Below are 16,543 nucleotides of genomic sequence, written 5' to 3' on the forward strand. Positions count from 1 at the left end.
GCGGTCGCCAGCCTCTGTTTCAGAGACCAACTGTCCCTGACCAGGGCGTGTGTCCCCAGTCCAACATTGTACTTGTCCAGGTGAAGACAGAATGAGGACAGCAGGTTGGTGCAGACCCCACATGCCCTAGCTGGGGGGAGGGGTAACTCTGAGAGACTGAATGTCACCACTCTCCAGCTCCTCCAGGGGGTAAGTGGCCTCACCCAAGAGAGTCTGAGCACATAGCAACTCAGATCCTAAAAGCATCCATCCCTCACCGCCTAACAGGAATCTGCCTTTTCTTAGCAGAAGTTGGGGCTAAAGGGGCTCGTAATCATCTATCTCAGTTTAATCTACATGTTCTGTCTTACAGAGCTCACATGATGTCATTGAAGCTGCAGAAAATCCTGTAGTGATGCAAGAAATAAGGAAATCAAGGCCAAGAGAGGTTTAGTGACTCATGCGATGTCACGTAGCTGATAAGACCCAGAGCTAGACCCAGAGCTGCAGATCTCCGGCTCCTCTCTCCTGGAGGGGAATAGGATGGGCTGCCAATTCAGCACCCACCACACAACTGTTCTGCACTAAGCTCCACTCTGGGAGCTTGGGGACACTGATTCTTCAGTAATTCCAAGAGATCTACCTACTGAGCCACTTTCAGTGACTCCAGCTTTTCCATCTCCATTTTCCCTCTGCCCTTAGCCTTCTAGGACAGTAGGTTGCAAACTTTATGTTGCTTCTAAGGCACACAGAGAGCTTGTTAAAAGTACAGATTTCTGGGGTCTTGCCTTCAGAGATTCTGATTTTGTAGATTTGGGGAATGGTCCAAGAATATGAAATATATATATATATATATATACACATATACATACACACACACACACATATATATATCTATATGTGTGTGTGTATATATATATATCTCCTTATGGCAATTAATTCTCTAATTTAGTTTTATGTCTATTTTTTCACCCTCAGTGAAACATCAAACTTTTCACACAAGTCTTAAAATATTAGAATCTCTGTTGCTACTAGAGCCATTTTTCTGAAATATAACGCAGTTCTCCAGTGCCTATCACATTCACTTCCTTCTAGGTTATTTGAGCGGCAGAAGTTGTTTAACGATATCTGTTTTGGGAGGAATAGTATCTCTCTGCACCCCACCCCTGCCAAATTCACGTCCACCCAGAACCTTGTGAATGTGACTTTATTTGGACACTGTGACTTTATTTGGACACAGTGTCTTTGCACTGATCATGTTCTCATGAGGTCATACTGAGTTAGGGTGGGCTCTGAGTCCAATATGACTGGTGTCCTAGTAAGAAGAGGGGAAATTTGCAGATACAGATGCAGAGACACAGGGAAGAATGCTTTTGTGCAGATGGTTGCAGAGACTGGAGTGATGTATCCACAAGCCAAGGAACACCAAGCATTGCCGGCCCCACCAGAAGCTAGGAAAGAGGCAAGGAACAGATTTTCCCTTAGAGCCTCCAGAAGGAACCAAGCTTGCCAACTCCTTGATTTCAGACTTCTAGCATCTAGAATGGTGAGAATAAATTCCTGTTATTTTAAGTACCCACTTTGTGGTATTTTGTTACAGCTGCTCTAGGAAACTAATACAATATCACTAGAAATGTGATGCCTTGTTACACGTAACCATTCATGTGCTGTTACCTTGTTTTATTTTCCCACTCATCCTTTAAGAACATATTTGGGAATGATGTCCATGACGTAACTACCCAGTATTTTTCCAACTTTTTATTATGAAATCATTTAAACATGCAGCCAAGGTGAAAGAATCTCACTGTGAATACCTGTATCCCTACTACCTAGATCCTACCATTCACATTCTACTTTTTCTTTTTAAAAGCATTTTTGGTACATACCTTAATTAAAAAATACTTTATTGCTAAAAAATGCTAACCATCACCTGAGCCCTCAGGGAGTTATTACCTTTTTGCTGTAAGAGGGTTTGAAATATTGTTAGAATTACCAAAATGTGACACGGAGACACAAAGTGAGCAAATTCTGTTGGAAAAATGGCACCGATAGACTTGCTTGACGCAGGGTTTCCACAAACCTTCAATTAAAAAACAAAAAAATGCAGTATCTGCGAAGTACAACAAAGTGAAGTGCAATAAAACAAGGTCTGCCTGTATATACTGTGTGATTCCACTTCTGTAGTATTCTGTATATGTCTGGAAGAGGAAGATCAGAGGACAAAGAAGTGCCTCACAGTATGTGGACAGTCCTTAGTAAAATGTTGATCCTTGCACCTCCCTACCAGGTAGTCTCACTGCCCTCCCCCCAAGGCTCTTGGAAACCCAGTCCCTACGTCACAGTATGCTTCTATTACCCAAACGACACCCCACTGGGACCTCCCTGCTTCCCAGAGCCTTTCTCCAAAGCCGTCTCCTCACCACAAAATCCAAACCAGCATTCCCTCAGTGTGCTCCAATTCTGCCCAGTTCTAGCAGGAAAAAAACCTGATTTACGTGATTGACATTAAGATCTGAATGACCAGAGACAACTCTTTTAACCTGTCAGAGTTTTCATGCTTTTAATTGAGCTAAGATTTCTAATCTCTAGTTGATAGACCTTCAGACAATACTACTCAATGGTAAAATGATTAAAAAAAATAAAAAGCAATTTTTAAAGGCTGGTGTATACCAACATCTAACGCTTGCAATCATGAGGTCATATCTTTAGAAGCAATTACCAAATATGTGTTAAATTTATTTGCCTCCTTTAAAAAAATTGGGTATAAACTTCATATAGTAAAAAATTACCAATCTTAAGTATATTGTTTGATATGTTTTGACAATTATATGCCTCCTTGCAGCCAATGCCCACATCAAGATGTAGGACATTTCCACCGTCCCAGAAAGTCCCAGGAATCTATTTTTAGTAAGGCCTCATTTGATTTTGATGAAAGGAAGGTAGAGTGGGATAAGTATTCAGTTCCCTTGACCAGAGGGACAAGAAGTTTTAGATTTACAGGGCTTTACAAGAGAGGTGTCAGGTTCCCTGATAGGGCTCCTTCCCGGCTCTCCTAGCCTCCCCTGTTTATACACACATAGAACTTGACCTGTAGGCCCCTCCTCCAACTACAAGCTGTGGACACAAAGCAGGAAAGGTACACAGGACCCGCCCCCATGCTGAGTTCAAGCGGCAAGGTTGCCTCCAGACGTTCCCTCCACACCCCTCCTCATCCTTGCATTCCCTGCTGAAATCACTACCATTCCACAACCACTGCACACCCACCGTGCACCCCCCCTTCCCATGGGCTTTTGGACTGCAGCTGCAGCCTGTGTGAGCTTCCCTGAGCCACTTCCTCCCTGCTCCAGCCACATGACATCAGGGTCAGGGCGTGCTGGGCAGCGCAGCTCCTGAAAGTCAGACTTGACTGTATTTCCCCAAGTCTGGCAACATGGTCCAGAATTGATGCTCAACTCTTGTCCTGCCCTTTGCTTTCTCTAGTGGAGCAGGTGGGAGCAGGATGGAATGGAACAGAAGGAGGAAAGGGGAAAAAAACCCGAATGGCTAAAACCTAATAAGAAAATGAGTGATTTCATTAGTAGAGCATAGAGTCCAAGAATAGACCAAAATATATCTGTGAATGTTTGATGTGTGATAAAGGTTTTTGTTTTTGTTTTTGTTTTAAATCAGTGAGAAAAGATAGATTATTCCATAAATCTACTGGGATAACCAGTTGGTCATTTGGAAAAATATAAACCTAAAATAATCCCTATTTTGTTTTTTACACCAAAAAAAAAAAAAAAAATCCAAGTAGATAAAACATTTAAGCAAAAACAAACAAACAACAACAGAATCATTAAGGATAAAAACTATGAGCAGGATACAAAATATTTTTTGCTTGCTTTTATATATAAAATCATAAAGTAGAGGTGGTCTTTCTAAGAATGATAAGATGACAGCTTTTACTACATGGAAAACTGAAAGGTTTAAATGGAGAAAAAAAAAAATTAAACAAGCCAAAAGACAAATGAGAGCTGGAAGACAAGTAGTATTATGTATGATGGAAAATAGGCTAATATTCTTTATATATAAAGAGTGATATAAATCAATAAGAAAAAGATCAACTATCCAGTACAGATGGACAAAGGACCTGAACATGCAGTTTACCAAAAAGGTGCAAATAATTTAGAAATGTATAAAAAGACACTCACTCTCTCATAATTCATATAAATGAAAATTTGAACAGGGAGCAATTTTTTTCACCCATTGGCAAAGATTAAAAATATTGGTAGTACACAGCATTGGTGAGGGTGTGAAGGAACAGGCATTCTTGTATGCTTTTGGAGGGAGTTTTAATTGGTACAACCTTTTTAGAGGGCAATTTGGCAATGTCCATCAACATACAAAATGGATATCATTTTGATCTAGAAATTTCACGTCTAGGACTCTATATTACAAATTTATTTGCATATGTGTGCAAAATGATTATGTAAGGATGCTTCTTGTAGCATTGATATAATAGGGAAAAACATCAATAGGGACAGCTATCAGAAAGATTGTTGACAACCTAGAAGAAATGGACAACCTTCTAGAAACATACAGCCCACCAAAACTGAATCAAGAGGAAATAGATAATTTGAAGAGACCAATCACTAGACGTGAAATAGAATCTGTAATAAAAAAAACTCCCTACAAAAAAAGTCCAGGACCAGATAGCTTCACAGGAGAATTCTACCAAACAAACAAAGAAGAACTTATACTGATTCTTCTCAAACTCTTCCAAAAGATTGAAGAGGAGGAAACACTCCCAAAGACAGTCTCTTAAGCCACCATCACACTGACACCAAAACCAGAAAAGATACCACCAAAAAAGAAAATTACAGACCAATATCTTTGATGAATACAGATGCAAAAATTCTCAACAAAATATTAGCAAACCGAATCCAACAACACATAAAAAAGATCGTACACCACGACCAAGTGGGATTCATCCCAAGTTCACAAGGATGGTTCAACATATGCAAATCAATCAATGTAATACACCACATAAACAAAAGAAAAGTCAAAAACCACATGACAAAAAAAAAAAAAAAAAACCACGACCATCTCAATAGATGCAGAGAAAGCATTTGACAAAATTCAACATCCATTCATGATAAAAACTCTCACCAAAGTGGGTATAGAGGGAACATAGCTCAACATAATAAAAGCCATTTATGACAAACCCACAGCCAATATAATACTCAACAGTGAAAAGCTGAAAACCTTCCCACTAAAATCTGGAACAAGACAAGGATGCCCACTCTCACCACTTCTATTTAACATAGTATTGGAAGTCCCAACCACAGCAATCAGAGAAGAAAAAGAAATGAAAGGTATCCAAATTGGAAGGGAAGAGGTAAAACTGTCATTATATGCAGATGACATGATACTATATATAGAAAACCCTAAGCACTCCACACAAAGACTACTAGATCTAATAAATGAACTCAGAAAAGTAGCAGGAAACAAGATTAATATTCAGAAATCAGTTGCATTTTTCTACATTAACAATGAAATATCAGAAAGGGAATGTAAAAAAACAATAACTTTTAAAATCACCCCACACCAAAAACATACCTAGGAAAAAACCTGACCAAGGAGGTGAAAGACTTATATGCTGAGAACTAAAACATTAATAAAGGAAATCAAGGGACTTCCCTGGTGGTGCAGTGGTTAAGAATCTGCCTGCCAGTGCTGGGGATATGGGTTCAATCCTGGTCCAGGAAGATCTCACATGCCACGGAGCAACTAAGCCCGTGCGCCACAATTACTGAGCCTGTGCTCTAGAGCCAGCGAGCCACAACTACTGAGCCCATGTGCCACAACTACTGAAGCCCGCGCTCCTAGAGCCTGTGCTCAGCCACAAGAGAAGCCACTGCAATGAGAAGCCCGCGCACCTCAACGAAAAGTAGCCCCCGCTCGACGCAACTAGAGAAAGCCTGTGCACAGCAATGAAGACCCAACTGAAACATAAATAAATAAATAAAATAAAGGAAATCAAAGAGGATTCAAAGAAATGGAAAGATATCCCATGCTCTTGGACTGGAAGAAAGAATGAGGAAAACTTTTATTGCTGATGTGGAAGGAAGTACAAAACATGTCATTAGGTGAAAAAAGCCGCAAGTTGCCAAGCAGCCGGTACCATACAACTCCTTTATGTGGGAAATAGAATAATATATGTGTTTCTCTGAGGCCACATAAGAAATTGTTGGTAGTGTTTACACAGGGACTAGGTTGGGAGGGGCACTCAATATTTTTTTTTGCACATTGCTTTTTTTTTTTTTTAATTAATTTATTTATTTTTGGCTGTGTTGTGTCTTCGTTTCTGTGCGAGGGCTTTCTCTAGTTGCGGCAAGCGGGGGCCGCTCTTCATCGCGGTGCACGGGTCTCTCACTATTGCGACCTCTCTTGTTGCGGAGCACAGGCTCCAGACGCGCAGGCTCAGTCATTGTCGCTCACGGGCCCAGTTGCTCCGCGGCATGTGGGATCTTCCCAGACCAGGGCTCGAACCCGTGTCCCCTGCATTGGCAGGCAGATTCTCAACCACTGTGCCACCAGGGAAGCCCTGCACATTACTTTTAATGATATAAATTTTTGTATGAACTATGTTCATGGGTAATTATCACAATAGAGAAAAGGAGGGACAAAGTGATGGCTGGGGTTACTACCACCTGACAGTATACAATATAACAAAATGCAAACTGACTGCAAAGTGAAAATTCAAAATCAATGCAAAAACTTAGAAAACTTCATGAAGCCAATGAAAGTGAGAGAAAACTGTTTTAGTTACAGTTCCACTGCCAAATACGGATCTGGCAAAGCCAGGCTGTTTAACACTGAAACACAGGCAATCAACAAAGGATGAGGCCCTTCAAAAGAGGAGGACTTGTTTATTAAAGGATCAAAAGAGATCCTTAGCCCTTAAATACTCTTGCTAAAATGACCTTTTTTAAAAAATTTTAAAATTTTGGCTGCATTGGGTCTTCATTGCTGCACGCGGACTTTCTCTAGTTGTGGTGAGCAAGGGCTACTCTTTGTTGCGGTGCACGGGCTTCTCATTGCGGTGGCTTCTCTTGTTGCAGATCATGGGCTCTAGGCGCATGGGCTGCAGTAGTTGTGGCTCACGGGCTCAGTAGTTGTGGCGCACGGGCTTAGTTGCTCCGCTGCATGTGGGATCTTCCCAGAGCAGGGATCAATCCTGTGTCCCCTGCATTGGCAGGTGGATTCTTTTTTTTTTTTTTAATTTATTGATTTATTATTTTTTGGCTGCATTGGGTCTTCGTTGCTGCGCATGGCTTTCTCTACTTGCAGCGAGCAGGGCCACTCTTCGTTGTGGTGCATGAGCTTCTCATTGCGGTGGCCTCTCTTGTTGCGGAGCACTGGCTCTAGGCGCGTGGGCTTCAGTAGTTGTGGCACGCGGGCTCAGTAGTTGTGGCTCGCGGGCTCTAGAGCGCAGGCTCAGTAGTTGTGGTGCAGGGGCTTAGTTGCTCTGCGGCATGTGGGATCCTCCTAGACCAGGGCTCGAACCCGTGTCCCCTGCATTGGCAGGCGGCTTCTCAACCACTAAGCCACCAGGGAAGCCCTGGCAGGTGGATTCTTAACCACTGCAGCACCAGGGAAGTCTCTAAAATGACCTTTATGATCACACTGTGAACAGCCAATGCAATGTTTAGAATGTCACAATGTGCTTTCATACGTTTTTGTCAGAAAAACCACACATGCGCAAAACAACACTACTTGATTCATTATTTGCTCAATTTAAGAATCAGCACCCAAGTGCAATCTTAATTTTGCTGTCAGATTTTTTTTTTTGGCTGTGCCACGGGGCTTGCAGGATCTTAGCTGCCCGACCAGGGATCAAACCCGTGTCCCTTGCAGTGCAAGCACAGAGTCCTAACCACTGGACCGCCAGGGAATTCCCTTGCTGTCAGATTAAAATAAACTAAAGCAAACAACAAAAAAAACTTTTCAGTTTCATTTTTAAAGAGAATCAATTTCCTTCTATCAACCACTTGGTCCATTTTCTATGAAATTTTGGTCTTCATTTAAAGTAGATTCACTTTAAGTGACCTTTAATCCTAGGAGTCAAGGACTTTCCTACTCAGGTTTAAGAACAACTGAATTTTTTTATGGCACCCTGTCTCCAACCTGCATAATCTTTTACACCTGGCACTCCAAAGGGTCTTGCCCAGGACATGGGGAAGCAACAACTAAATCGGGTTGGTCTGTCCTGATGCCTAACTTGGGATCATGGAAGCTGTATTTATTCAGCTAAATGTAACTTCTCCTTATTCCTCCATGGCAGCCAGTCTCGAAGTGTGGGCCTTAACTTGATTTAAAAATGTGAGGTCTTTCTTTGATCTTTGTGGGTAAATGATGCTTGTTTCATAGACATTCATTATTACATAAGACTAGGTGCTATTTATTAGCAACTAAGTGGGTTATTATGGACTATTCACATTTGGGATTTATAAAACAAAGCTAGCCATTACTAGAGATCCCTAAAATCTCCAATTCCATTTTCCAGTGGGAAAGGTAAGCATCATGCAATGCTAAGCAATGTTAAAAAGGTTCTGCTGGGCATAGAAGAATGTACAGAACTAGAACTCTACTCCCTTTAAATTCAATTTGTTTTAAAGGAGAAACTATGACTAATTCACTTAGGTAATTATCAACCACATTTGTTGTAGATTACATGGTTCACTCTAAGTGTGTAGTCACAGGTACTTCCATCAAAGGAATTTTTGGCTACTAGCTTTCCTCTAACAGGACCTTAAGACATTCTGTATGCATCGTAGTTCAAAACACATCCCCCCAAATTTGCTTATCTGGTACTGCTATTTTAACACCTTGCAATATAAATACTATCGAAGTCAGAAAACAAAGCATTTGAATAATTATGTTTTAGGGCAATGCTTCACAACAACAGATCCTGAGTATGAGGTTTCTATTTCTCAATGATAACTTTATGGCTGTTGCTAGCATCAATTTTGTTGTTCCCCAGTCTTGTTACTATGACTGAGTTTGTTTTCCATCAGAGGGCAAGAGCAGGTGGGGAAACGGTCGTTAGAATCTTCTGCCCATCTTAGTTGAGCAGCAATTAGAGAAGATTGAGAATCACCATTCGGAGATGACACGCTTTAGAGAATTTTGCATGAAAAGACACAGGAAAGAGTAAACAGAACTGGAAACCCAGGAACCTGGGTCCTGCCTATGCACATCTTCCAGACACTTACAGACACATGGGGACGGGTCACAGCCCTGAGAGCGAGGAGGGCTCTCAATTGGCATTTTCTATGGTTAATTTCACTTCTAACCTTGCAGGGGACTCACGGGCAGGGATGAACTTCAGTAGCCTGGCATGGAAGACGTTTTGCCAACTCTTTCTGGCTGCGAAAAACTGAGGGCAAAGGCAGAAATGAGTGACTCACTTGATAGTCCTCCATCCTTTCCATCAACTCCCAACCCTTTTAGCTAACAAAGAAGAAACTGGAAAGAGGTTTGTTTCTGTTTTCTTTTTTTTTTTAACATCTTACTACTTGAAGTATCTTGTGTGCGCTAATATCACCACTTTCCTTTTCAATCTGGTACACATATCAGTTTTCCAAGCAGCTCATTCATTCATTTATTCAGACATTTGTTACTTCCTGTTGGTAGGCACCAGTGGGCTACTGTCTCCTAGGGAAACCCAGATGAATCAGGCAATTCCAGTCTTCAGAGAGTTTACAGTTTAGTAGAGAAGATAAGACACGTAGTGAAAACACAGTGAATAAGGAAGAACATTTTGAATGCTGTAATGTAGGGAGAGGCCAAGTGCTATGAGAGTTTGGGAGAAGGAAAAACCCAGTTCTAGATGGGGAGGTAAGGAGAATCTCTGTGGAAGAAATAGAGTTTGAGATGGACTTAAAGGATGTGGCAATCAGGAGCCACTGAAGATTTAGGAATCCCGCTGTAACATATTTGGAAAGCTTCACAAGGCCATGGGCTGAAGGAAGCGTTGGCAGGGAGAGACCTGCCCAGGAGACTGCTGCAATAATGAGCATAACGCAGCTCTGGCCAAGGTAGGGTAGTAGCGGGTAGGCGTCCTGGAAGGAAGACTAGGAGGCTCATGAGGATGGGCATGGGGTCTGTCCCAGCCACTGGCTCTGCTTTTTTCCAGTTATCCCCCATTTTCCCCTCTGCAGCCTCTGGATTCTCTAGGACAGAGCAAGGAATGGAGACAGTTGGAAAACACACATACAGGAAAGAGTAAACAGAACTGGAAACCCAGTTGAAAAACAGTTGAAAAACACAAATACGATCTCCCAGACGTAGTAGTGGGTGAAAGAAGCTGTACAGCAGAGCACACACTGTGTGACTTTTCTGGGAAATGAGGAGCAAAAGAAACTAGCAGTGGAGACTGAGCCGTAACGACCAGGGGTATAAGGGGTGAAGTAGGCGGGATAACGCACCCCCCCTTCAAAATCTACGGCCCAATACCTGGAACCCGTGACTGTGTTACTTTACATGGCACAGAGGACTTGGCAGGTGTGATTAAATTAAAGACTTTGTGATGAGGAGATGATCCTGGATATCTGGTGTCGGGGGGGGGGGGCGGGGGGGACAGGGGCACAGTGTAATCACAGGGTTCCTTATAAGTGAAGGATGGAGGCAGGAGAATCAGAGTCCGAGAACGAGAAGGGACAGGAGAGCAGAGGTCAGAGCAATGTGACTGCTGGCTGGGGGCCAGGAGCCAGGGAACACAGGCAGCTTCTAAAAGCTGCAAAAAGTGAGGAAACGTTCTCCCCTAGAGCCTCCAGAAGGAAGGCTGCCCTGCCAATTCATTTCTGACTTCTGACCCTCCAGAAACATAAGAGAATAGATGTGTGTTGCTTTAAGTCACTGAGTTTGTGGTAATTTGTTACAGCAGCAATAGAAAACCAAAGGGGCGAGGTATCCAGAAACCAGCTGAGGACAGTGGCTGAGGACAGTGTGTCAAGAAGCGGGGTGGTGGGGGGGCGATCGCCATGTCGAGAGTTGCTGCCAGGCCAGGTGAGAACTGACCACCAGGTTTAGCCAGGTGAAGGTCCCGATGGCCCTGGCAAGGGTACTTTCAGTGCCGTGGTGGGTTTCAGAGAGAACAGGACGCTTATTTCCTGTCTGTCTAAATGAATGAAGACGACATATGGACCAACAGTGAGTGTGTGTCTTAAGATAAATAAATAAATAAGGAAAGGGAAGATGATAGATGCTGTTCAGGCATCAGTTTGGGTTCTTTGCTGGGAATGTTTCCAGAAATGATTACCCTCAGGTGTTTCTGAGATTCCTGTCTATTTCTTTTTATTTCCCCCATAGAGTCCTAATTTCCAAACTTTGCCCTAAATTGGGTCTCGAAGCCCCTTCAATCACTGAATTCTGAGGTGACACCAGGGGGCACTCTTGGAGCCTGTGTTTACCCTGGGTCACATGGAACCACAGTGACTTGGGTCCCTGGCCCTCTCCCAGCTTGCCCTAGCTTCGTCCTCCAGGTAAGGCTCACCTGGCACCACAGCAGGCCAGGGCTCACAAGTCCCTGGCAGGTAGCAAAGGACGGGGGCTGCTGACTGGCCAGGCAGGCCCACTTAGGAAGCCTTGCTGTGGGCTAAGCAGACCTCGACCCCCTTCAGTTAGCAGATTTCTCACATCCACTCCGCTCTGCAGGCAGGGGGAGTTTAGCAAGTTTCCCAATCATCAGCTTTTATCTGAATTCTCAGCTCAGACCGGCATTCCAAGCTGGGCTGTGCTCAAGCTGTTCCGGAGCCCCGGGTGGGGTGGGGACCCTGAGTCTTCCTGCACTTAGATCTCCTCCCTATTGTCCATCCCCATTTAATGACTCAATCTCCAAAGTTCTGAATGGCTGGATGCCCAAAGCCTGGCAGAACCACATGTGGCAGAATCTGTGGACTTCTCAGCCACTCAGAGACAGATACACCTTGCGGGATTAGGATGCGACACACATTCAGACAGTAGGGTTAACCCAACAGCAGGGACTGGGGAGTCAGGGCTTGCCCTCCTCTAGGGTCTCCCCAAACAGAGGGCTTTTCCCCAGGGGCATGGTCAGATGTCTGCCCACAGGAGGCCCCCTCAAGGTCTGGGTGTGTAAGACGGGGGCAGTATGATCTGCCTTTCAGTTATTTTCCTCTTGGTGGCAGGTCTGGAGTGACGGAAGGATTCTGGTTGGACTGTGATGAAAGCTGCAGCTCTCTCACCAGAAAAACGCACAACCATGCATGTTTTACACACAATTTCATCTCTTCCATCAATCCCAGAAAATGATCCATAGAACTCCAGGGTTAAGAAGCTCTGCTCCTTGTGTCTTCCAAAGTGTGATACTTACTCCACTGACGGTGTTCAGGATTTTAGGGGATAGGAGGATGAGCATTTACTTTAATAGCTCTATTTTTAAAGTGCATGTACACCCTGATTTCCCTGGTAATATTGCCTAGGGTGAGTAAATGGTAAAATAAAAAGTGAGTCTACTTAAAGATAAATATTAAATAGTTCAAGTCGTATGCCAATTTGGAAAAAAACTGGGACAGTGATTCATGGATGACAAGTCTGCGAAACAGTATTTATGGCCTTGGGAGGTTTGGACCCGAAGTTCTTTTCTTTCCTATTTCTTTAAAAAAATTGCTGGTTGCAGCTCAATCAATGGATTTCATGCCCCACTAACAACGTGAGCCACTCTTATCTAAGCTTGGAGTGAGGAGCCCTGAGCGCCCAATCGAGAAGAGGGCCTGGCTTCCCTGCTCAGCCATCACTGATTCACGTCCTCAAGTCCAGGGCTACAACAGATCTTGTCTCATCCCCACGGTATGTTAGCTCAAACAAGTTCGACTTGTTTCATGTGTGTGTGCTTCCCTGTGAGTGTGAATGTGTGGGTAAGTGTGTATACAGAAGGGGTGTGGCAAAGTGGGGGAAAGGGGAAACCAGTGGGGTTGAGCCTTGTCCCTGGAATTTCATGGCAGAGCTCCAGCAGGCTCCCCGCTGAGGAGTACACTTGGGAAGAAGGACTCCAAGGAGGGGCACCATTCAGAAATGAGCTCCAAACAACAGAGCTGGTTCATGACACTCCCCTTCCCCGTCAACGCCCCTTCTGGTCCTCACGCTACAGGAGCCGGGTTCTAGCCTCAACAGGTGTCAGCATCCCTGGTCCAGCAGGAGGAGACGGGAGAGGTAGAGAAGGCAGCATGGGGGTTGCCAGAAGGGCTTAACCAGAGAGAAGAACAGATATGTCTTCTCTCCATTCAGCCCTTACGAAGATGGCTTCTCTCTGAAAAGATATCTTCTCCAGATTTCTCCTCTGAATACCTCTCTTCCCCAATATAAAGACAACCCTACACTAGTTTCCAGAATAGCAGATAGAAGCTGACGAGCAACTGGAGTATTGGGTGACTACGGCCATTGGTCAAGTTTGGGCCATGGATTTGTAAATGTGGTGTTAATTTTTAGTTTTTTTCCCACATCCTCAGGTGGGGGCCCAGATATAAGGATGCCTGAAACATGGCCACACTGGGACTCTTGGGGTAACAGGTGAGTGCAGGGGTAAGAAACAAATTTAGACTCAGTATTCTCTGAAGGTCAGGTAAAGCAAAGCAAAACAAAGCCAAATCAAACCATAGTGCTGGGTAGCTAGCAGAGCTGGGAGGTAAAGCCATCTAGGGCAGCTAGCCAGGAGAGATGCTCTAGATGGTGCTGGGAGGAGAGGCCACACCCTAAGGCTCCTGTTTATAGGACACAGTTACAATGTAGGATGGCTTCCATGAGCCATCACAAGCCTGGAAGTCTCTAGTATTCCAGCCCCCACCTCTCATTTCCTGCACTCAGCTTCAGTTACATCTATGGCTAAACCTTCTGCGCCTTCAGCATGACCTGACACCTAACATCAGCTTCCAAGATTAAACTGGGCCCCTGCTGCAGAATGCTGAGTCCTGCCATTTTACGTATGAAGTCTCCCAAATTCAACCTTCCCCTTCCCTTGGTCATAGTCACCGTTACCTCTCACTTGGGCTATGGGGTAGCCTCCCGCCTGGTCTCCTCACACCCACTTGGGTTCCTTCCACCCCTTCTTGGCATCGCAGCCAGGATGCTCTTCCGAAGATGCAAATCTGACCACACCACACCCCTGCTTGAATCCACTACCTGGCTTCCCATTGTTCTTAGAATCAAGTCCCAGATCCTGACCACAGCGGCCCTGGCTGATCTCCGGCCTCCTTCCACTCCCTCTCCTTGCCCAACAGCCTCTGGTCACATTGGTTTTATTTCTGTCCCTTGACTCTGCCAAGCCCTTACCCTTCAGAGCCTTCACACATTCTTTTCCCTCTGTCTGGAAGGTTCTTCTCACCACACTTCACCTGGCTTAAGCCCTATCCACTGATTAGCTCCCAGGGTAAGTACCACTTTCTCCAGAAAGCTCTCCCTGATTCATACTCTGATAGCACCAGGTAATTGAAGAATTACTGTGGGATTAGTATGTTACCTCATTAGCCTGTTAGGTCCATGAAGACCGTACTGCTTTTGTCCATTGATACCTCCTCAGTGCCTAGCTCAGTGCTGCCAATCACTAAGGGACCAAGTGAGTGAGTGAATAAATGATTAAAGAATTAGGCAAGATGGTCCAGTGAAAAGCCACCTGGAACAGTGAGAGGCAAGTCCTTTCATCCAAAGATCTAAAAGCACTTGCTGGGGCCATCTTGAATGCAAGAGCTAGAAGCAGGGAACAACTGTTGGTTTATGTCCAAGCATGATGGCCTCACTGTCACCAGTCCTACAGCTGGGCCTGGGGAAGTCCTGAAGAGTCGGTTTGCCTCTGGCACAAGCCTACCTGGAATCCAATGGATAGGATCATCTCCCAGGCCCAAGGATCCTTGGGATGGAGAGACAATTGATTTTGGAATCAGACACACTTGATTTTTCCACTAACTAGCTCAAATTACCTCAAATTCCAAATTGACCTCAAATTCCAAATTGACCTCAAATTACAGTGCCTCCTTGATCCTCAGTTTCCACATCCCAAAATGGGGATAACAAAACCCACCCCAGGATCAGTCAGAGGCTTAAATACGATCACGAGCCTGTGGTGCACAGCAGCATGCAGCTCAGAGTGCTACTGCCTTCTCCCCAGCAAAACTGGCTCACCCTGTCATGTCACTCTGCTGGACACCCAAGCCAGCATGCAAGACAAGGAATACAGGAAGGTCTGAGGGGTGGGAGGACATAGGCCACCCAAGACACTGCGCCAACCTCTCCACGCGACCAGAGAAGCCCTTGCGCAAGACTAGGGTGGCACCAGGAAATCCAAACTAGCTGAGAAGGGTGACTGGTCTGTGCCTTTTGGATGCAGGGGTAGGGTGAGATGGGGAGGAGAGGACAGGTGCGCTTGGAAGCTATTATTCAAACAAATGAAGCGCAGTTGCGAAGAGGGAGAGGCCGATAAGGGGACAGGAAGGAAAGATTGAGTGTGTGAGGGGCTGGGAGGGAAAAGGTGATCCAAGTTGTCAGATGGCAGAGGCTGCAGCAGGAACAAGTAGGAAGGAGGAGGTACCTTGGGAGGTGGGAGAAGTAGCAGATAGAGGAGGGTCAGGGGAAATGCTGGAGAGGAAGGGCAAACTCCTGGTTGGGGGTGGTGGTGGTAGGCAGGGACCTGTTACCTGGAGAGAAGAGAGGTGAGGGCGGAGGCTGTCACCTTGGGTCCTCCTAGAGGGCAGGTGAACGCGGCCTGCCGGGGAGTGGCGAGTTGGGGCGGGGAGGGTGGGGGGGAATAGAGGGTGTGTGACCCCAGGGCCCGGCTGTACCTGAGGGTCTCCTTGCAGGTCCCCCACGTAGTACTGCTCGAGCCAGCGGCGCGCGTTGTCCGAGTGCCGGTGCGGTGGCCCGTCCAGGTCGGCGCTAACATCCTGACCAGCCCGTGCCCGCAGCAGCTGCTCGCCCCCTGGGTGGTGCCGCACGAAGCCGGTGAGGTCGTAGAGGCGGGCCCCGCAGCGGACCCAGCAGGCGCCGGCCGCCAGGCGCCGCTGGACCTCGGCGGGGGAGAAGGAGGCGGCGGGGGGCGGAGCGGGGGCCATGGCGGGAGACCGGAGCTCGCAGCTCGAAGCCTGCGCGTATGCTCCGCGGCCGCCCAGCGCGCCTCTAACATCCCCTGAGCCGCTGCCGCCTTGACTGGTCAGCCGTCGCCGCACCTGCTCATTTGCATGCCGCGCTCCCATTGGCCGCTCCTAAGGACGCTGCCCGTGTCCGGAGGGGCCCCTTCCCCATTGGCCGGCAGGACGCCCAGCCGACCCGAGCGGGGCGGGCCAGGGGATGCCCGCCCTCCGTCAGGTGGTCCTGGGCAGGTAGAGGGAGCGCCCGCCAAGTGTGTCTCATTGCAAGAGAGCAAAGGCGGCGGGAGGACGCAGGTGGAACAAGTCTTCCTGTTGCCGGCGGCTGTGTGGACGGACGTCCTCGATAGCCTGATCGCCACCGGAATAACTCTTCTGCTGCTGCCTTATGGGAGAAACTTGCAGTTTTCCTTCCTCAGGCTGCAGGA

At 46.0% G+C, this 16,543-nt stretch overlaps 1 protein-coding gene across 2 annotated transcripts in view; it reads right to left on the bottom strand.

The window, feature by feature from the left end:
- Positions 1–16,311, bottom strand: part of FA2H (fatty acid 2-hydroxylase) — a 54,124-nt gene extending 37,813 nt beyond the window's left edge. The window contains exon 1 of one of the 2 annotated variants that reach the window (XM_036834808.1): positions 15,813–16,311. In XM_036834808.1, coding sequence (XP_036690703.1) covers positions 15,813–16,223 — 411 coding nt within the window. In that variant the 5' untranslated portion in view covers positions 16,224–16,311. The remainder of the gene's footprint in view (positions 1–15,812) is intronic. The other variant, XM_036834807.1, reaches the window with a different exon arrangement.
- Between the last annotated feature and the right edge of the window lie 232 nt (positions 16,312–16,543).

This window comes from Balaenoptera musculus, chromosome 19, assembly GCF_009873245.2.
Source record: "Balaenoptera musculus isolate JJ_BM4_2016_0621 chromosome 19, mBalMus1.pri.v3, whole genome shotgun sequence".
Taxonomy (NCBI): Eukaryota; Metazoa; Chordata; class Mammalia; order Artiodactyla; family Balaenopteridae; genus Balaenoptera; species Balaenoptera musculus.